The following is a 23,296-nucleotide window of genomic DNA, read 5'->3' as shown; positions in this document are numbered from 1 at the left end:
TAGTTCATCCTTGATCCATGTTTCAAATTTCATTGCGTTTCGAGTTCGTTTGCTATGTGTTTTCTTCAAATTCGGGTTTTTTTCTCTTGACTGCGAGTGGGAAATTTTCCTTCTTTTGCAAGTTAGGAGTTTTCTTTTGTTTTTGTGTTGTAGGAGTTTTTTCAAGCAATTACAAGTGCACTTTATAGAAGACTTGTAACTTGTAACTTGTTTTTTATTTTCCCTTTTCCCCTTTTTGTCTTTTAAGTTGTTTGTAGGAACTTTTTGGACAAATTGCAAGTGAATTTAAAATTACAAGTTTAATGAGAACTTGTAACTTCTCATAAAAGTTCCTACTTTGTGCTTTTAAAGTTGTAATAGGGATTTTATCTCCCTATACAAGTCTTTTTAAAGTTTTTAAGTGATTTTATGTCTTGTGTCTTACTTGTAATGAGAATTTTATTTCCCTATTACAAGTTGTTTTGTTATTTCTTTTTGCTCTTCTTCCTTTCAAACCCGAAATTGCTCAAGTGAAGGAAAAGTAATGCAATTTAAAACTTGTAAAGGGGTTTTAAAAACCCGATTGCATCTTTGGAGGGCACATTTGCTTGTAGTTGGAGAGGAAAAACCCGATCTGCATTCTTGCTCTTACAAATCTGATTTTTGTGGCATCATTCCCTTGAATCCATCCCATATTCTTGCTATGCTGCTGGAGATCGATGGTTGGTGCCACGTTTTTGGGATTCAATGGTTTTGGCAAACACGTTGTGCATAAATGTGGGGATTTTTTGTTCCGTTTTTTGTTGTGTAAGCTCCACGTTTTGGGTGCCCATATTCCGCCATTGTTGCCACATTTGCAACACGTTTTGCATCCTTCATTCATTGAAGAGTGTTTGACATCAAACGTATCTCTCCTTCCAAGCCATTTTTTGTGGAGTTGGATGAATGGAAATCTGTTTTTAGCTGCCAAGGAATATCAACGTGGTGATTTCTCAATCTATTTATAGAGCATTTCGGTTCTTCCCAAGCTCAATTTGTTTTGGTCTAGGGCATTCTCCAAGCAAGGTTCATTGAATGCAAGTTGTAAATGTGCAAGATTTTCCCCTCTTTCATTTTTCCTATTTACTTCTATTCGGGTTTTTAAAACCCGATTACAAGTAACTGTGGTAATGTTGACCTTCCCCCTTTGGTAAAAACAGTGAATCTTCTTTTTACAAAATTTACAAATATTGAAGAATTGCCATGAGACTCATTCATTTGATTTCGGGATTTACAAATCTGATTACAAGTTGAAGTTTTTTCCTTTTTCCAACTTGTCAAGCTGAAAATATTCCTTCCTATTTCATCCATTCATTTCACACCTTCATTCATTTTTCCCATTTAAAGTCTACTTGCAATCAAAATTTTAAAACCCGATTGCATTGTGTCTTCACTTGCAGCCAGCCTTCCAGAACCCGAAATTGGTCCAAAATGCACTAAAAAATAACACTTGAAAATGAGTCTCTAGCATGCAATTACAAGTGCAACCTTGTGTTTTCCCATTACACATATGAAGTTGCATGTTTGTTCTCCACAATTGCAAGTTAATGCTCTTGTTTATCCACACATGTAATGCAGTATCCAGAACTCGAAATTCACTTGTGAGCCCATTTTTGCATCAATTTATCCCTTCCCTTGTCAGTCCTGTTTGCACACACGACCTACCAAATCAATAAATTAAGGCATGGGCCTTATTTTGCAAGCAGATTCCAAGATTGGAGGATGATACAAAGAAAGAACAACAACATGATAGAGCCACACAAGGAGATGGATAAGTGATGTGAATGATTGAGAGCATAGAATGCTTTCAAGACAGAGATAGGTTTCTTACTTTAGCCTTGCAAATAATACCCCAAGCAAGAAGATAAGATTGAAGTTTGTTGGCCAAGGACACAAAGATTATTAAGGATGCAAATTCCCATTCCGGTTCAAGATGTCTTCACCAATCAGAATACTTCAAGTTCTAGCATCCTGAAGCGGCATGAAAATCATCACAGACAAAGGATGATGCAGTTGGAGTCATGTTTTTGGATACTTAGATTAATTATGCATTTGTAATTTTGTTTTGACAAATTACATGTAAAAAACTTTGTAATTGCAAGTTAACTCATCACTTCCACTTTTGTAATTACATGTAAAGCAACTACAAGTTGAGTTCAATTAGGATTGTAGTTGGAATAAGTAATGGTGGTTGAGAGAATTTCTCAAGTTAGTTAGGATCCTCCCACCTTTTCTCAAGGTTCCTCTCCTATAAATACTTGAGGGGGCCTATTGTAATTTTTGGATCTTGTGGCAATGCAACAAAACTCTACCAGTTTGTATGTACACTCTAAGACTTTGAGCTTAGTTGTAAATCGGATTGAAATCAATTAATAGAGGCAAATTGCTTTCAAACTTTGTGTTGATTCCAGGTGTTATGTGACGACATTTTCTAGAGATTGATTGTGAGTTTTGAGGTTTTATACAAGAGGGATTCAAGCTCAATCTTGCAGACTTTGCTTATTGTGTTTGGAATTTTAGATTGGTTTTAAGATTTGATACTGCAGACTTTGAGCTGCTTGTCACGTCTGAAACTATTGTAGGACGCTCAAGAAAAGGGGTAACTTGCAGACTTTGTGCTGCTTTTATTTTCTATGTTTGTGCATAAGTTGTGCACCATATGGACAGACTTTGAGCTGCTGCTGTGTTGTACATTGTTATCATTTTGAGAAGGTTGATAAGACAATAGAAGTGCTGAAGACTTTGTGCTTTCATTTCTGTTTTTCCGTCTTGGGGAAGTGATGAAAGTCTTTGTGCTTTAATGGAAACTTTGCTTCCCTTTATGTTCCAATAATCCCACAAAAAAGTATCATTTTTGCATTTGCTGTTATTTGTTTCCAATTGCTATTACTTTTCTGTGAAGAGAAAAGATTATAGTTTTTCTTGAAAGAAGAAGAAAGACTACTGTCCCACCCATATTAGATTAGTCTAGTTTGTAGATAGGCAGAGCCTTCCCTAAATTAGGAGAGTATCATACTCACACACTGTTGTTGAAACCACAATTTTGCACATCCCCCAAGTGTACAAAATTTTCAACCAACAAACCCCTTCTCTGAACAACAACCAAACACAAATTTTGTATATAAAGTCATTCTAATGAAAGTAGTCTCTTCAATTAGCCAATGGCATATTTAATGGAAAGATCTGGCAAAATCTATTTCAATTTGCTTCCATGTAATTGATCCAAAACTTATGGCTCACCTTTAATGTAGGTTCTTGAGAAGCATGCATATACTGCTCCATTTGTTCCATCAAGAGGGTAAATACAGTTTGAATTGTTGTACAAATTTCCTTGTACATAAATATAGACTTGATAGGAGGCAAATAAGAGTTGTATCTATAATTAAAATTTCACATAACATACCAAAGGAATGCATGCAAAACTCCAGTTTAATAAGATTTACTAATTCTGTAAAAAAATCATGGTACTTTTCTCATAAACTACAAATTGAGTTCAATATTTAAGAAGGATTTCACTCAAACAACAAAGCTTTTACTTAACATTGGAAAATTACTAGTGCACAATATGATTTTGAAATGATAGAGTGCGCGCGCGAAGGCAGAGGCGGGTTTAGGGCTTCGTAGGGAGATGCAGAAGACGGGGCTGACAACGAGCTGGATGAAGACGATGATTGGCTTCCTTCAGCGGAGGCAGGGTTGGTTCTTCCTTTTGGGTTTGGATTTGATATGTATGGAGGTGGGAGTGGGATCCACTTGAGGGCTGTGTTGATGTGTATTTTGTACACGACCAAACACAGAATAAAATACCTAAAGGTACCTTATCCTCTCTTGAGCAAAGTTTCCTGACTGCTGAAGATCTTGCCGAAGGATTAGTCGAGGCAACTCCAAGGTTCTTGTATGTAGGTTCTCTACTCGTGGATAAGCTCTTTGTGGTATGATGTGATTTTGTTGGAATCACAAGGGGACTTACACTTGATGACTAAATGTCTGATTTGCTTTGAACATTGCTGGAACACAGGATTTCACTAGTCTAGATTTTTTGAAAAAAGGAAAAGGATGAGGGCAAGGAAAGGATCTAATTCTGACACTAAGAATGTAGGAGCAATGATTGATCTTTGACGAAATTCTAACTAAGTCTTGTTTTGACATCCTAGGACCATCTCCACAAGATTAGTGCGATTTTCGGAGGAAAGCTTTGTGATGTTCAGATCATTGCTACAGGCATAGACACCATCAGGCTGATGCATGTCAATGAAGAAGCGACAATTGAAGTTAAGCTCAAGCTGAATGATTCTAGTTGACTACACAAGGCAAGTCTGCAATCAACAAACTGCTAGTAGTATGGATATACAAATTTCACCATCAATCAAACACATTTCTTCCACTCATCTAATAACATGAAATCAAATCTGAGAAGTATAAAGACCATGCAAATTGTTGAATCGACCCATAGATTTCACCATTTCTTCAATGAAGTTTACAAGTCTTTTACAACATCTTGGCAACAATCTTTGCCTTCTCTTTCTATTCTACTCTAATTGCTATTCTATCAACTGACTATTCACTATTAGCTAACTATTCACCTTCTAACTACTGACTAAGTATTAGCCTTTACAAATGAGGAGCCAGGGCTTATATAGCGCCCTCAATACAATTCAATGGCTCAGATCAATTTGAGATCATTGGCCGAGATTTTACAATGAAAACCCTAATTAGGGTTAGTTACAACAACTTAATTCTGACCAATGAAATAATTGCATTATTTTGACACATGTCTTCTCTAGAATATTCGACCAATGAATAGCTGGGGTAGTTACATCGAAGTTAGTGCCATCTTTGATGAGTCAAGTACATTGAATCTGGACATGCTAAAGTGGACCAACCTGACTGGAGGAGTGATGACTGGGATGCCACCTTGTCTTTCCTTCAAATGCTGGACTGGAAGAGGTCGTCCTTGATGAGGTTGGGCTGGAGAAGGTCGTCCTTGTCCTGGCCTGGTCTTCTTTCATCTGCCAAAACAAACTAAAAGATGATTAAGGACACATGATAAATTCATTTCAACATAGAATTTTCAACTTAAATCATCAACAAAAAGATATTAACATGAAACTTGCCCAAGATTTTCTCTAGGAACAGACCCTATAAGAATTTCGCCCTGGACCCTTTGGAAGGGTCAGGAGCGAAATTCCAACTTTAGCTCAAAATTCACATTTTTTGAGGGTCAAACATCTTTCCAAGGCATTCCAAATAGCTTTTCTCACCCTAGTCCAGGCCCGACTTAGCACAAAATTTGGAGAAAAGGATGGTTTTAGTGTTTTTCGCTTTGGACCCTTTGGAAGGGTCAGGAGCGAATTTCTTGTTTGTAGCTCATTTTTTTTTATCATTTCAACTTCAATCCACCTCACAAGGCAAGTAAACACTTTTCTTCTCTCATCCAACCCAAGTTTATCTTGATTTTGCAAGGCAAAATAGGTGATTGAAGGATTTTCGCCCTGGACCCTTTGGAAGGGTCAGGAGCGAATTTCCTCTTCTGGCCTAAAATCATTACTTCTGGAGACAACCATCGACTTAAGGGAAATCACAAGGGCATCTTTTACCTTGGTCTAGGCATAGCTTAGCATAAATTTGAAAGGAATAGGTAGATTTTAGGATTTTCACTCTGGACCCTTTGGAAGGGTCAGAAGCGAAAATCTTGTTTTAGGGCTATTTCACCATCCTTTCAACTTCAAATCACCTCCAATACTTAGACCACCTTGCCTCACTCCTCTCCAGGTCATAAAAACCAAAATCTTGACTTGATTTGCAAGGAAAAAGGGTGATCTTAAGAATTTCGCTCTGGACCCTTTGGAAGGGTTAGGAGCGAAATTCTCATTTGGCTTCAAAATTTGCATTCTTGGTGACCAAAATTCACTCTAAGGCAATCCAAATGACTTCTCTCACCCTTGTCCAGGTTTGACTTTGCTCAAATTTTGGAAGAAAAGATGGTTTTTAGGATTTTCGCTCTGGACCCTTTGGATGGGTCAGGAGCGAAAATCATTTTTAGGCTCAATTCCTTCATCTTTCATGGTTTCTAGCAACTTAAAGTCACTCTCAGGGGCAACTTCTTCTTGATTTTACCTTAACCCACACTTGATCTAGCAAAAAATTGATAGCAAAGAGAGGTTTTGAGAAAATTCGCTCTGGACCCTTTGGAAGGGTCAGGAGCGAAAATCTCATTCTTGACCCAAAATCATCATTCTTTCAACTTGAAACTTCTTTGGAAGGTAGAATCTCATCCTTCATTGCCCTAGGAACAAGGTTTCATGTCCAAGAAAGGTCAAAAAGTAGGCTTATAAGGAATTTCGCTCTGGACCCTTTGGAAGGGTCAGGAGCGAAATTTCCTTTCCTGGCTAAAATCCTTCATTTTCACAACTTCCAAACACTCTCAAAGGCAAGATCATGTCCATTTCCCCTTTCAACATGCTTTGGACATCACGATTTGGTCAAATAGGGAAGGAAATGAGTTCTAGGAGGATTTTCGCTCTGGACCCTTTGGAAGGGTCAGGAGCGAAAATCATGATTTGGGCTTGATTCTTCCTTTTTCCAACTCAAAATCACCTCAAGAGGTAACTAAACATCATCCTTCACCCAAGGGATAAGGTCTTAAGCCAAAACAAGGTCAAAAGAATAGGCTTGCAAGGAATTTCGCTTTGGACCCTTTGGAAGGGTCAGGAGCGAAATTCACCTTCTTGGCTAGAATCCTTCATTTTTTCAAAGCTTTCAAACATTTCCAACGTCCAAACATGTCTACTCTTCCCTTCAAAATGCCTTGCAAATCAAAATTTGGTCAAATAAGGCAAGAAATGAGTCTTAGGTTGATTTTCGCTCTGGACCCTTTGGAAGGGTCAGGAGCGAAAATCTTGATTTAGGCTTTAATTGCTCATTTTTCAAACTTTAATCTTCTCTTGGAGGCAAATATAGATTGTTTTCCACTTGAGGAACCAGGTTTTAAGCCCATTCAAGGTAGCAAATGAGGATTATAGTGAATTTCGCTCTGGACCCTTTAGAAGGGTCAGGAGTGAAATTCCTAATCTTGGCCAAAATCCTTCACATTTCTACATTCCATCACCTCAAAAGGCAGAGACATGTTATTTCCTTCCCAAATTCGCCCATGGAACAAGGTTGGTATCCAAAACAAGGGAGCAAACGAGGCTTATGAAGAATTTCGCTCTAGACCCTTTGGAAGGGTCAGGAGCGAAATTCGCTTTGGACCCTTTGGAAGGGTCAGGAGCGAAATTTGACATTTTGGACTCTCCGTCAGGATCATTTTATGGAATATAACATTTTAAGTATATACTTTAAGTTATATTCCATATATACTTTTAGGATGTTTGAGAGTGGTTTCGGACCTCCAGGAGTTATATTGCAAAATCTAGTTTTTGGAGGATTCTTCAGCTTTCAAGACTTAGTCAAATTTCAGGATCAGGACATTCCAGACTTAGCCAAATTTCAGGATCAGGACATTCCAGACTTAGCCAAATTTTAGGGCATTTGAAGATCAGGATGACATTCCAGACTTCATCACTCACCAACTCGACCTAGCTCAGACCTTCAAGAATGATACCCACTCACAAAGCAAGACACAACTAGCAACAAGAGCAAAACTAGGCCCTAAGGAAGACTCTCAAAGAAACCCTAACCTGGAGCACCTGCTGACTCCCCTGGCTCAAGAAAGCCTACCATCCTATTGATCCCCTGGCGACACTCAAAATGCAAAGGCTAACAGACAAACCCTAAACACCTAGAAAGCAAACCCCAGAAAGCAAAAAAGTAGGGGTCCCCATTTGCAATGGGGCGATGTGTGAATACGTCACAACAAGCTGCAACTGGAAGGGTTTTTGTTGGCGATAGAGCTGTCTTAGATGGCACAAATGGAATCAGGGAGGTTGATCTCCTGCCTTCTTTTGTGGCTATGGCAGTTTCCAGGTGTGTGGTATGCAGGAATGGGGGTTTTTCCCATTTCCTGGTTGTTTGTCCTTCTGCCTGTTTCGCTCTGTGCTTTGGTGAGTGTATGGTGGAGAGGCTAGGGTTTTGGGTAGAGAGGTTGTTGCTAGACACGATGGAGTCCCAGATGGAGTTGATGAGGCTTGGCCTTCCTTTGCAGTTGTGGAATCTGTTTTTCCTCCAGGATTTGTTAAGGGTGATGGCCCTCTGTTCGTGATTTGGGCTGTGATGCTATTGGGGTTTTTTGGCATTGCCGCTTGTAGATCTTAGTGTCGGGGGTTGGTTGGGCCCTCCTTTTTTGTGCTTTTGGGAATCCTCATGGAGGTTGCTGGTATTGCATCAGTGCCTTGCTTGGTGGGTGTTGTGGTGTGCCCCTTAACTTTGGCACCTCTTTGGTCTTCAAGGAGGTTTCTCCTTTTTTTGCATCATGGACCTTGTGCTTCTCGGTTGTTATCTTCATCATGACGTGTTCTGGTGCTGTTTTGGCTCTCATCTTGCTCTCCTTCTCAGCCTCTTCTATTGAGGTGAATGGCTCTTCTATCGAGGGGAAGAGCAGTGGGTTGGGTGTTAATGGATAGAGTTTTTTGGGGACTTTTTTGGCCCTGTTTCTTGAGGCTGGTTGTTTGACTGCTTTCATCTCAACATTGCTGGTTCTTTATCACTTTTCTCCTATGGATGTGGAGACTCTGATGGAGGTTGCTTGTTTGGGGTATAACTAGTTTGTGCCTCGTCTCTCTTTTAAGGTTTTGGGAGCCTCTCGAAAACCCAATTTTCTAGCAATATGGTGTTGTTTGGATCTTTTAGTTCTGGATTTGTGGGGTTAGACAGTGTTTGGCATGTCCAGTTGGTGGTTTGTTTCTCTTCAACTCCTATTGAGGTGGATCCTTTTCTTATCGAGGTGGAGAGGAGTTGTGGGGAGTTGACTTACAGATGGATTTTCTTTGCTGACTTCAACCTGATGGTTTTGGGAGCCAGTTCAAAACCCAATATGAAGGTTTGGGGAGCCTTCAAAACCCCCTAGTTTTAGATTTCTCCTTCAGGATTCTGTTCATGGATCTGGTTAATGTCCAGGTTATGGGTGCCTGGAAAAACCCTTGTGTTACAGGTTAAGGGAGCCTTGAAAAAACCCTTAGATTTTCTTGTTTTGACATCCATTGGTGTTGTTTGAGTTTGGCTTCGGCCTACTTCTACTTTCGGCCAATTCTTCAATGATTTTACCTTGATGATTAGGCTAAGGTTGGGTTGCTGATTTTCTTCGCTGAATCTTTTGGCAGCTTTCTAATTTGGGTTCTGGATCCTTGTAAAAACTGAGGGTTTCAGGTCCCTTCAAAACCTATTGTAAGGGGTTTTGGGTCCCCTCAAAACTTGTTTTTTCCTTAATAAAAAACAAAGCTTTTACATATAATAGATTGACCACTCTCAAGCTCTATCACATATTCTACTCTTTCTTCTAAAATTAATCAAACCCTTACCTGATGAAATTTTGATCATCACAAGAGCAAAATTTAAATATCTACTGACATGGTCATTTATAGCAGCAATTAACATTTCTTCTATTCTCTTGGCATCTTTTTGCAGCCTCCTCCTTGTGTCCTCTATAATCATTAGTTTTTTCCTAATGAAAATTCCTCAGAAACTTTTATGCAATTTGCAATTGGCAGATGTAAAGCCAGGTTTCGCCTACTCTTTCCAACTTCCTCCACTTTAAAATCTCGTGTAAGTTATGGGAGCCTCATCAAGGTATGTGGAGGAAGAATTAATATTTGTATTCACCTTTAATTTTATTATTATTATTTTTAAAACCCTTTTAAAATTATTTGTCCTTGCTTTTTTTTTTTAATAAAATAAAAAAACTAACACAATATTAAAATAAAATATTAATTTGATTCTTCAATATAATAATTCTAAAATAATGTTAATTTTTAAGATTAATTTTATTACCTTATTATAATAATAATTTAATTAAAAGGAAAATTTTATTTGTATTTCCATGCGAATTACCATTTTGATAGAATGCTGGAATATTAAAAAAGATATCAAATAGCAGCACACTCTTGCACTAAGTTTGGTTCATGACTTGATGTTGACCCAACTTTCTAGGTTTCATCCTTAGGAAATTGTGTATAGGTGATGACCACATATATACACTAACCTTATGCAACTTAGCGACATGACTCTAAATGCGTGTGTGCATGATTCCATCATGACGAGTTACCTCTATCAGCTAAAACCTTTTCCTTGACGATACTCTCTTTCTAGCCTGAGCAGTTGTCAATGATTGCTGTCACACTTGCACAATTAGTTGTCAGCATAATCATTCTTATTTATGCCTCAACAATACTTGACATAATCAATTTGTCTACCTAATGTTTTTCATTTAAACAAGTACTACAATAATCCAGTGATTAAGCTAGGCTAATTAAACAAGATGTGACAATTGAGCTATTGCTAAACTTACATGCAATCACTGAGCTAGGGAAGTCCATAAAGGACTGTTTTTGTTTATTTCTCTAATGATTAAATTGTGGTAGCTAGCTATTAGGTTCTTTATTTCAATCTTTTGATGAAGAAACCTATTTGGGAATCTCCACCAATGAGTTTGTAATTGAAACTGAAAGAAAACAGGCAGATATAATTGGATCTAGAGAAAGAATTTCTTGAGATTTTCCTTTATCATCACTATATTTTAGAGCATTTGATGTTTTCAAGGGCATCTTGTATGCTCATTGTGATGTCCCCTATTTATAGGCTGTCAATTCCCAAAAGGAAACATACATTACTACCTACCATGTTACAGTAATTACGAATTAATGACTAGGGTTGCTCATAGTACAGTTAGGCATTGTCCTTATTCAGGTCTAATCTTAATCCCCTTCTAATTTCTAATCTTGGATGGGAGACTTGCTTGTATAGGGTGCGATAATACCATCTCCCTAATGCAACCCAGATTACCGGAACCTCAGTCCACTCACCCTTGGGGCCTGCAGTCCAAATTTCAGGATCATGAGTTCTTTCACCCTTGGGGCTCATCTATCATGAGATGGTTTTACTCCGCCTCTTCCTAACAGCATCACACCACTCCTCAGGAAAAAGGAATTAGAACTGGTTAAGAGCTTGAGACTACAAATATGTCAATATCTTGTTGTACTATGAAAGTATATGAAATTAAGTGTGACTGTCATACATATTGTAGTCTATATTAATATTACTATTAAACTCTGCATGAGAACATTATCAGGCTTCATATATTAAGCATACATATTAAGCACATCCCCATGCATACCACCAAGAACAAGGATGTTACTGCTTGTAACTTAATAACAGTTCTGATCTGATCCATGGTGATGTCACTGGATGCTTTTGATTCCTTTCCTTTATATCTCTCAATGTGAGGGAGAGGTCACACCTCTTCATCATGTATGCCCTTTGGCAAGAGACACAACCTTTCACAATTAGCACCCTTTTGAAAGAGTGCAACTCTTCATTATATCTGCCCTTTGAAAGGGACACAACCTTTCGTAATCATATCTGCACTTCTTATTTGAATCAGATCTGCACCTGATTCCTAAATTATCCCCCCTTCAAATGAGTTCTCTTCTCCCTTTTATACCTCATATTTGGGGGAGTCACAACTTATCATTTCATGCCTTTTGACCATTCATTTACTTAATCAAATTTTAATTATATTCATTTATATTTTAATTTAATTTATATATATATATTTTTTTGTATCTTAAAATTATTATTATTATATATTATTAAATTATATTTCAAAGTGGGGACATTAACTCATTGTGTATCAGTAAGGTCCATATCATTTAACTCCAAGGTCCCATTGCCCATAGGTTTTAAAAAGCAACAGACATATTATCTGTGTGCAGTCTGATTCTGATTAAATGACATCTGGAATTTTAAGTATATAATGGCAATTCTAACTGTTGAAGTAAACTTAATATATTATGGATCTAAAATTTGTTTTTTGGGTTCAATGTAAGACTTCTGAAACAAGTCATGGTTGACTTGTTTTGGGAAAATTCAAGATGGTAAACTTATATAGGATTTTATTGGTCTACAAAAGGTTCTGAGATAGAGATAGACATCATTTCTATGGATGCCAAATTTTTTCATGCTTTACAGTCCCAGGCATATATGAGACAATGAGAAATTATGAGATCACTCTCACGTTTTGCATATCTAGTCCAGTTTTTTAATATCCTACAGCTTACCATGCAAGCCATGCTTCTGAGGTTTTCACATGGTTTTCAAGACTCACGTTTTCTCTATACAGGTGCAGAAAAACCTTCCTGCTGGGCTGCATGTATTGTTATTTTGAATTAGTGATCTCTAGATTACAAATTTGATACCCTAACAGTCAGATCAATCCAGATTTCTATAGCAGTTATGCAGAATAAAGTTTTCTGAATCCGTGACTTGTATTTAATGCTCTTTTCTGAAAACTGTGGATAAACTTTACAAGAGTGTCACCATGCTTTTCTACTTTGCACCTTAGGTTTCCTCTAGATGAGTACTTACATTCTGACCTTTGCAGGTACATTTTTACTGCTTGAATAAGATGGCACAAAGAAAGCCAGGTGTGATTGCTTTGTTTGATGTTGATGGCACACTTACTCCTGCAAGAAAGGTATTCTTTTTCTTGTCTTTTATTTTTCTTATTTATACGATTCAAAAAATCACTTTGACATAAATCATTAGTGATGAAAATGGCATGTACATGGTATAATTCAACTCTTTTAAACTTTAACAGTTCAGAATTCTACTTCCTGGACTGCAAAAATGAATCTTATTGAGAAATATCAATCAGTTTTTTTTTTCACTATCTTGGAAAACCTATTAATTGAGCTAAGTTGTGTAACTTTGGAATACTCGATAAATAATTTGTTTGCACTATATTATATACTTGGGCTTATGCTGTTTATGTCTGACATGGTTAATGTTTATGATAGAAGAATTCCTGATATAATTTGATCTGCATCATTATTATATCTAGGATCAGAGAATTTATTTTCCCTTATTCCTCTTTTCTCTCTTCATTTTCTTTGAATGAATGAATGTCATTTTTATTATTAGTTTTTCACTCTATTGAAAACTTGAATGAACCTTAAGAGGGAAGCTGACAACTTTTGGATTGATTACAAGATTGCTCCTAAAACAAATGGAACTTGTTCCTATTGTTGTGTTTCATAAAACCAATCACATGATCATATTGGCCCTTCTTATCTTCCCTTTCAACTACTAACATGGTAACCCATCCTTTGGTTGGACTAGTTGATCCATAACCATATTCTCCTGGCACTATTAATTCTAGTCACCACACCTCCAAGTACTTGGGCACAGTCTACTATTCTATGTTGTCACTTGGCACCATGCCTTCCTGTTTCAATACTTCCCTCACCTTAGCCATCAAGCCTAAACTTCGAAAAACTCTTTTTCACTGTTGAGTCTTCCTTCAACAATCCTAGGTAATAGTTCACATGGACAACAATGGCTTTGATCATGGCAATGTTGCTAAAAATGTAGAAGAAATTTCACAATGCACAACCATTACCTCTACAAGAATGGCACACACTGACATTGTAGTATTAGACATTGCATTGCATAGACCAAAGAAAACAGAGATCCAATTATATTTGAATCATATTCATTGCGTAACTCACACACATTGGCATTGTAGTATATTTCATTGTGTCGCAGAGCCAGAAAAGAGGCACAAAATACAACTTGAATACATAGAACTCATAACATGATCAAAAGACAATTGTAAGAGGACAATTTACCATGTACAACTGTTACTTCTACAAAGAATCACAAACATTGACATTGTAGTGAAACACATTACATCACACAAATCAGAAAAAAGAGAGATACAATTATACTAGAAAGATATCCATTGCATTAATACATTCCTTATATGTATAAATCATAACATGATCATAACACAACACTAGATGATCTCATAATATGTTGTTGTTGACACAATGGCTCAAATTAATCCTCACAATGTATGACCTGAGGAATGGATAGGAACAAGTGCGACAATTAGAAATATCCTTGTGCCCCAAAATTGAACTAGTTGCAACACAACTCATGGACATAGCACATTGCTCTCAATAACACATAACAATACCCAACCCCATAAGATAAAATGACATAAACTTAAATAAATTACAAGAAAGGATGAGTAGGAGTAGGAGAGAGAGTGACAGTAGGGTTTCAAATGGAGATAGGGTCGCAGACGGGTAAGAGGACCTTGACGACAATTAGGATGGTGCTGATTTGGTTCCTACTAGTGTGGGATTGACATTGGTGGGTGTTGGTGTGTTTTTTGTGTGCTTGGCTTGGATGGTTATGGGAAATGTCGTTGCCCCCTCGCATGTAGTTTCTTTGCCTCCACCTTGTTTTGGTTTAGCTTCCTGTTTAGTGGTGTGCAGGCAGTTCCTTTTTCCCCAAAGGGATTGGTGTGGGTGCCCTCTTTTTTCAGACTGGCGGCATGGCATTTCATGGGTGCCCACCTTTTTAGACTAGCGGCATGGCATTTCGTGGGTGTCCACCTTTTTTAGACTGGCGGCAAGGCATTTATGCTATTGGCTTTGTGGTCCCTATTTCTGCTGTAGATTCCCTAGTTTTTGGTTGGGGTTTTCCTAAATTCGATTGTAGGGTCATGTACAAGGATGTGGTGAGACTCTTTGTCCCTACTTGGTGTTCCTTTGTGGTGGCTTCTCTCTCCCTTGACGAGATTTAGCCTAGCCCTCAGTCTCTGTGGCGCTGGGTTTTTTCCTTTGGTCATTGTGTTAGAGTTATTTTGGGACAACTCTTTGTTCCTCTCTTGTTGTGGAGTCTAATCTTTTTATCTATTGGGTCATTGGTGTTGGGGTTTTCTCTAGTTTCTTCTCTTTTGTTGAGGATGAGGTGTTGGGTGGCTCTCCGACTTCTTCTTGTGATGGCTCTATGTCTAATGGTCTTTTGGAGATGGGTGGAGTTTCTTCTCTGTCTTTGCTTGATGGGGCTTTTGATGTTGTTGAGTTGTGTCTTGGCTTTGCTCAGGTGTTTGTTCCCAAGGACCCTACCCTTCGTTGTTGTGGACGAGGTGTTGGGTGGCTCTCTGGCTTCTGCCGGCAATGGCTCTATGTCTGATGGTCTTTAGGAGATTCTTCTCTGCCTTTGCTTCTTGGGGCTTTTGATGTTGTTGAGTTGTGTCTTGGCTCTGCTTAGGTGTTTTTGCCCAAGGCCCCTACCCTTGCTTCTCCTACAGAGGTGGAGACTCTTGTAGGTATGGGTGGGGTACTTTGAAGTTGTTGGTCTTTAGAAGCTATCTTGGTTGGTTTGCCTATGAGTATAGGGAGTTTTTGTATGTGGACTCTATTTGTCCTTATCTTTGTTTTTCTCCTAATTCTCCTATAGAGGTGGAGATTCTTGTAGGAGCTTATGAAGTTATATATAAGCCTCACAAGTAAGTTTTAGATAGGTCTTACTTTGTTGTAGGCCTCTATATGAGGGTTTTCCTTACTCAAGCTTATAGTTTTGTGGTCCACACCTTTGTGAGCTTGGTTCCATAGGCTCCTGCCTTGAATGAAATGATGTACGCTGTTGATCCTATAGAGGTGGTTTTAGTTGCAAATCTTCCCTTGCCTATTACCCTTGCCGGTGTTGCGGTCTCTACTAAGTTTTGTGTTGCAACTGATCCTATAGAGGTGTTTTTAGAAGCGAAGTTTGTAGGGGCCATATCTAGGAGTTGGAAGGATATGATTGTAAGATTATTTAAAGGCCTGTGTGTGTTAGTCTCTTGGTCCAGGTTCTCAAATACCCTTTTCATTTCCTTGTCTCAGTTTGATATCTTCTTTCGCAACATTAGCTGGTTTGTTCTGTTTCTCTATTTGTGATATTGAGTTTAAGTATAGGTCACCATTCTCTTCTTTCTGGTTCAGATTTTGCTCGAAGTTGGTTTCCTTTGTATAGGGGTACCTTGTTGGCCCTTCCACTAGTTTTGAAAGCGGAGTCTTATGGGGTTAGGACCTTGGTTTCTTGCCAATTTTCTACTTTGGCTAAAAAGCTTTTGTTATTCTCACCTAGCGGTTTTATTTCCTTAATGGTTGTCATGTATGTGGTTCAGGCCCTCTCCTGCTTTACCTAATTATTTCTATTTACACAACCCCAATGGAAAGATTTACTATCATAAGAGGTTACATGAGAAGGTCTAGATATCTTATACCATCTTGCTCTATAGTTGCTTTGGGGACAAAGAAATTCAAGGAGGGCACCATTGTGTCTCCAAACAGAAGTTAAAAATAAAATGAACTCAAAAAAAGCATCTTGTATTACTTGCTTATGCACAATGCAATACTTGCAAAATTTAAGTCAGAATTGCATGGCATTATTAGTTAGCCTTTGAAACAAGACATGCTTTAGTAACACTTGTGTGGCCTCAATTAGTAAGTCTTTAGGATTCTCTCTTTCCTTTCTTCTAATCCCATTTCAAATTGACTATGAATCTTCCATAACAGTGTGTAGTGAACTCACTACATATTCCCCTTCAAGTTGTTTTTACCCTTTCTTGAGTGGCTTGATTGTATATTGGTAGCACAGGTGTTGATATGTTGGCATTGGTTTGTTGCTTCTTGCACATTGACAATCACCTTGATTTGATGGCCCATGGGATTCTTTCATGATTCAACATAGGATTGTGTTTCAAGGTCTGACAATTGTTCATCTCTAGATCCAACAGCTAGTAGGAGGTCATAGCGGAGTTGGTTCTATTTTATCTTTGGTGCATGGCATTGGTTAGTTAATTTAGTAATTGGGCCCACCTTTTTTATAACCTTGGTTGTGATGCTTCAAGAATGTACAAGTGAAATGTCCAATGTGATGGTTCTATTGGTTGATAGAATTCAAGATGAGATGAAAAGAAGGAATGTTAGGGTTCCTTGCTAGCCCTCTGATTGATGGTAATTTGATGTCTAGAATCAAGTTGGATGCACATAGTCAGTTACTTATTGAGGGCCATAGTCTAGTAGGCACCATTATGCTATAGCTACCTAATGCTCCTTTTGGGGTTCATGCTAGGTAACTTCGATGCTATAGAGGATTTATTTGGCTTGTTGGCAATGTTGTTGAGGCCCCAACAACTATTTTTTTTGATTTAGTGCACACAATAATTTATTTGGCTTGTTGTAGGACAACTGGGAATTTTGGAGGCACTTGATAGGTGGTGGAGATGGTCATGTGCATTGAATGGAGAATGTTTGAGTAATTTGTAGAAGAATAATTTGCACCCTTGGGATTAGTGAGATATAATTCAATCTTTTGACAGATATTATTTCAACTGCCCTTGGATTTTCCAACAATCCTTGCCTTCTTTCTCCCTTTTTTGTCTCTAGCTTTGTATAAATGTGGTCTGTGTACTTAGGTCTTTAGATGGAATTTCACACATTCATGCTTATAATTTGGCCTTATATGTAGAATTCTATCAATTTCCTTCTTTACTTGTTACATCTGGAATTTTATGCCTTGTATACGTGTCTAGGCACTAAGCCTTTTGTAGTACACAAAATTGAATCTTGATCAATACAAGCATAAAAATTGTGGTTGATCTCTAATTGTCTTGTCTCTATGACTTATGATGAGTTACAAATGAATGAATGTTTGTGTTACTTTCAAAGTGTTTGTATATTATTTGCCTATGGACTATTATTCTTGTGTCTATTTTATTCTAACGATTGGTAAATAGACCTTGATTGGTGCACCACCAATTTTATAGTAGGATTTCATTAATGTACCTCCCTCCATTCTCATCTTTTACGTGTGGTAGTTATAAATTATCGAAAATCCTACAAGGAGTTGGCCTTTGAACTTTAGATATTCTACAAGTTAAGACTCATGCTTGCAAAGTTTCCCATTGTTGTGCTCTTCATGTCGTGTGGCTATAAAGTGCTTATAGCTAATTACAATAGGTGGTTGTTAGTAATGATAGTTTTTGGCATGCTTGGTGTGACTTGAGTCTCACCTTAATTAGGAACACAATGAAGTCTTGATTGTTTGTCTATTGAAGCGTTCCTTATCTCTTAGTTACTCTATTGAGATTAGAACCTTGAGAGTATGACCCTAGAGCCTACCATTAGGTCTCTATCAAGAGCATCAATCCATACATTTTCATACAATCTCTTGTTTTTGGGTCAAGGAGACTGTGCACCTAATCCTTAATTCCAATCCTTGGCACAACTGGTCCAATCTCATGCCTATCATATTGATAAATCTAGCCATGGCACAACACCCTTTGCAAATCTTTCCTACTTGGAAAACTAGAGGTCCTTTAGTGCCAACAATACCCCCTATGGCATGGGATCCTGTTTCAAAGGTTGCATTAAGGTTTCTCCCACACTTCATGGCAGAAGAATAGGCAGGAAAAGGTGTGGTCAAAACATTTCCCACCTATTTTTTCCCTTCCTACAATTTCTGTTTTCTTGAGAGAAAGGTACCTATTGATCAAAGATTCAAAAGGTTCACCTTAGTTGAGAATGAAACTCTAGTCTAGATGATGCCAATCGAATAATTGAGCCAAAGCTTAGTAAAAACACAATTTCTTAAGGGAAGGGACCTTTGCCAATGTAAGGAAGAAGGTGATATCAGCTATCACCTTGGCCTAGTATATGATCCCTAGGTTCACCCTTGCACAAAATTAGTGAAGGCTTGTGCCCAAAGCCATGATGCCCAAACCAATGTATTTGTGGGAAACATGACCAGCTTATGTATCCAATTATTGATTATCACTAAGAAAATAAGGTAGATGTGTATTACTCAAGGAAGATATGTATCCTGAGCATTGACAACCTTAATATTTTTTGGAACAATAGTGTAAAGGATAAGTCCAATTTATTCTAGAAATAGGTTCAATGTGTTAAGGGATATAGACCTTAAAACTCCCCATCCCTTGTAATGGATTCAAAAGTGATGTAAGAAATGCTAGTAACATGCTAATTTCATCCAAGGCCAAGATGATGAAAAATTTATATATCCCTACCACATGGTAGTTGTTTGCAAAATGATGAAAGAGGTCAAGTGATCAATGCTTGTGTTTAGTTTTGTAGAGACAATAGAAAATAGAATATATGTTGAGCTTGCTAATTTTCACATCAAGAAGATTATTCCACACATTCCTACTTGTTCCACATGATTTTACATCAAAACTTGAGCCAACATCAGCATATGGTCCTCATCTCGAAGGTTGAAATCACCTAGGATGAGTTTATTTTAGTTACTACGTGGACCCAACCTTGTTGAGGCAATTCTCTTACTATGGGTTTGCTAATGATTTCATGGGCCTGACTATTGGGTATTTACAAGTGGCCTCTCTTTTGAGAATTTCTGAATAAGACAATAACAGGTTGAACAAACTCAACAAAGGCAATTAGTATTTTAGTCAAGATTGTACCGTGATTTGATTTTATGGTTTTATTGAATAGGTCTTCAACTTGCCTTAATATGTCACATGTAAGGTGTTTGCCTTGGAATATTTATGACAGTTAGATGCAATGGACTAGGGCTTTGGTGAAATTAAAAAGGCCTTCCATGTGCTGCATTATGCCATTATTGGGGTCACTTTGATGAAACTTAATATTGTGGATTTTTTTGGAGGATAGGATTTGTTACCTCTAGTTGGTGATGGTGGCAGCTAGATGGGTTGTGACCTAGAACAAAATTTTTTGATCACTTTGGAAAGCATTAGCAATGCAAAATCCAAAAAGTTTGAACACAAGAGTTACCCCAAATTGAGCCTCAAGGCATTTGAAGGAGGATGAACATTTGAATTTCATAGAGGCCAAGAGATCACTATAAAGCAACCAAAGCTCAAGTTAGAAGTCTTGGCGTACAAATCTTTTTATCAAAATTAATAGTGTTAGGTCTTTAGACAAAAATGCCGCTTAACTTTTGGAAAATGTTATTGCAAGATCAATGGATGACTAGTAAATAGATGCTTGGCAGAGGTTATGAATATGGATTTGCAATACCAAAATTCCTCCATTTGAATACAAACCTGATGTAGAATGTGTTATAGAATTAGATTCTATACCAAAATTCCTCCATTTGAATACAAACCTGATGTAGAATGTGTTATAGAATTAGATTCTATGGCTGAGAAAACTTTGATAATACCCAGCCTCAAGTTACCCCTTGGGGAGAAGTCGCCATGACAAACGTAGAAGAGATATTCTCACAGAAAGAGTAGGAATCCAAATAGGAGCTTCTAATGGCTTATCTAATAGCTTAGCAACTATAGGCAAGAAAGGGTTGTGAAAGTATTAAACCCCAAACCTAGGGTACCTAGAAGGATTAAAAAGTTCATATGTGCCAAACAATTTGAAAAAATGTCAACAATGGAAGGACAACTACTTGCCCCTACAGCTGGTGGACCAATATTTTGATGAGCTACATTGAACGTACTAAACTAAACTCAAACATCCTCCAAAGGTAAGAAATCAACTCAATAGCCAATTATAAGTGTCCAAGTGCCTCTTCTAAGAGAAAAACAAGAGTGTGAGGGAGCTGCATTGATTGTAAAGGCAAACTTAGACATCCTCTAGAGGCAAGAAATCAACTTAGTAGCCAACTATCAGTGCCTAGAGTGCCTCTTCCAAAAGAAAAGAAAGAGTGTTATCGGAGGGATGAGTAAAAGGAAAAAGACCCAAGGAGCACTTTAGTCGGAAGTAGATCTCCACCAACAGGTAGTGCTGCATCAATGTATAATCTCTTCCTTTGTTTCTCTTTCTCTTTTACATTCTTGCCTCCTCATCTTCTCTCACTAGGCCAACAAGATCTTTTCAAGGGATGCATTATCCTAGATTTACGATTGATCTAATTTCTTTTTCCTCAATATCAAGCCTTGCCCAATACTATTTTTTCTCAAGCCCCTATTACATCTTGCACTTAATAGGTGGCCTTCACCCAACAAATAACCCCAGGCCTATTTTTCACTCCAATTTCTTCTTTTCAACTTCTGATCATTCCCATCTAGGTCAATGGCTTTGTCACGTACCAATAGATGATGCAACAACTAGAATATGAGTCAAATGAATATGAGAAAAGAGACAAAGATATTGGTACGAAGCAATTGGTCACTATAAGACAAAGACCTGATATGATGCTCAACATTGTGCTATGTTCCTGTCTTGCATCACCCATAAGGTTATCAAACCAGTGGAACAAATGCAGCCTGCTAACTATTAGATCTATGGAATCAACATTAGAATGGAGCAAGCAAGAGAGGTTGATTAGGTAGAGCCAATGAAAGAAAGCACACTAATGGTTGGCACTAATTACCTAGAAATTGAATAGAGGTTAGATAAGGCTAAGGTGGATGTCACATAGATCATGTAGAGCTTCCATAACAGTAACACATAAGCAAATGATTTGGAGAAGGAGCTTATTATGATGCAGAAGATGGTCGTTGGCAAGGTATTTGAGGAAATGGTTGCTAAAGGAAAGGACAAGGAAAATGATTTAGAGACTAGGGCCATATTTGTAGAGGCTGTTGGACACAATGGATAACTGAGAGGGGGGTGAATCAATTATTTAATACTTTTTCTTCAACAAGAAGATACCGGTAGTATATAAAACAGACTAAGTGCTAACCGGTAGCTCAAACAGTGCAAACAAGGTGTGTGAAAGGACTCGCTAAAACATCAACATAACACATGCACAAGAATGCATCACACAACACCAGATATATACGAGGAAAACCCAATGTGGGAAAAACCTCAGTGAGAATAGCTACTGGAGATCTTCTGCTCCAATCCAACCTCGCAATAAATCTCTAATTAGAATATTTAGGGCACCAACCCAAGGAGCACCAACCCCTGATTTATGAGCACCAACTCAAAGGAGCACCAACCCCTGCACAATTTATAGGCTACAACCTAAAGGAGCTACAACCCTTGCACTAAGCTCCAACTTAGTGAAAACAATATAAAACTCAGTTATACAAATGAAATCACTGTCGCAAATGAAGTTTTGCAACCTTACAATATTCTCCTCTGTCGGTTTCAACCTTACCGGTCTGTATTCTCTCCACCCACTCTGCAACTTAACTTTGCTGATAACTTTTCTAAGTCCCCTCTCACAATGTCTTCCCTCTTTCAACTCACACTTGATCACTCTTAATCAGGCACAACTTATACCGGTTTGCCACCTCTGTGTTCAATGCACACTCCACCGGTTGTTCCTTACATCAGTTTACCCTGCTTCTCCTTATCGGTCTATTCTTCACTCATAAACACTTAAAGTGTTTATCTCTTCGGCTCTTAGACACCAATTTCACACTTGTCTTCACTATGTAGCAGCATCAATCACAGTCTCAAGTCATCATATTTAAACTTGAGCTTTCTCGCCAAGAATCAATTCAAACTTGGGGCGGTTAGGGTTTTCCTTCACCTGACAAAATCTGCCTGAGATCCGATCCAATCTGCCTTGGATCGATCACCTATACTCGAGGAATGTATCTGTAGGCATTTTCCATTATCCAATGCATATTTGCTAAAGATAGCAATCTCGTCCATGATTTTCTGCCTTGAAATCTGTCGACTCATTTACAGTCCAGTTGTTTCCTTCTCGAGGTCATCTTGCAGTCTGATTTCTTTGCTTCGATCCAGGCACCAACTACTCCTTGATCTTTCTTTGTCATTCTTTCTTCCTCGAGTCGCATCAGTCAGTTATCATCCCGTGATTTGTGGCTGTTTCATTAATGTTGACAGCTGTTTCAACAACCATGTCGATGGAAACTTCACTGACCTCTGCATTGCTTGCCACCTCAGCTCCACATGGCATCACATCGGTCATACGCTCAGCTCATCGACACAAGGTCGGTCTACACTTGAACAATCACCAAACTCATACTGGTACAAGCCCTTACCAGTGAGTCCTACTCCTCCTGCTAATCGGTGGTGCACACTACACCAGTAGCACATCTTCACCTTCGGTGGTTTGTGATCATTTTAACATTCTGCCTCTTCATCATAAACAAGCAGCCAACCTCTAGGCCGGTTTATGCTCTACCGGTTATCACTCAACATGCTAACACACACATGTATCACACCTCATACTGGTGAAGTCACTGATAGTCTCAATAACTACTTGTCTTCCACCATACCGGTTGACAAGCCTTCATGTTAATCTTCTCAATACCTTATTTGTCTTCACCATACCGGTTCACTCTTCTTTATACCAAATGACATACCTCTACTGGTAGCCTACTTGCAATACCGGCTGACATCAATGACAACTCAATGCC

The 23,296-nt window shown here is 38.2% G+C and overlaps 1 protein-coding gene across 1 annotated transcript in view; it reads left to right on the top strand.

Moving 5' to 3' along the window:
* The window catches only part of LOC131030479 (phosphomannomutase), a 107,280-nt gene that overhangs the window by 4,311 nt on the left and 79,673 nt on the right, over positions 1–23,296 (top strand). Inside the window, exon 2 of the mRNA XM_057961323.2 lies at positions 12,551–12,643. Coding sequence (XP_057817306.1) covers positions 12,575–12,643 — 69 coding nt within the window. The 5' untranslated portion in view covers positions 12,551–12,574. The remainder of the gene's footprint in view (positions 1–12,550; positions 12,644–23,296) is intronic.

The sequence above is a fragment of the Cryptomeria japonica genome, chromosome 4 (assembly GCF_030272615.1).
Source record: "Cryptomeria japonica chromosome 4, Sugi_1.0, whole genome shotgun sequence".
NCBI classification, from domain to species: domain Eukaryota; kingdom Viridiplantae; phylum Streptophyta; class Pinopsida; order Cupressales; family Cupressaceae; genus Cryptomeria; species Cryptomeria japonica.
This window is presented reverse-complemented; position numbering and strand designations above follow the sequence as displayed.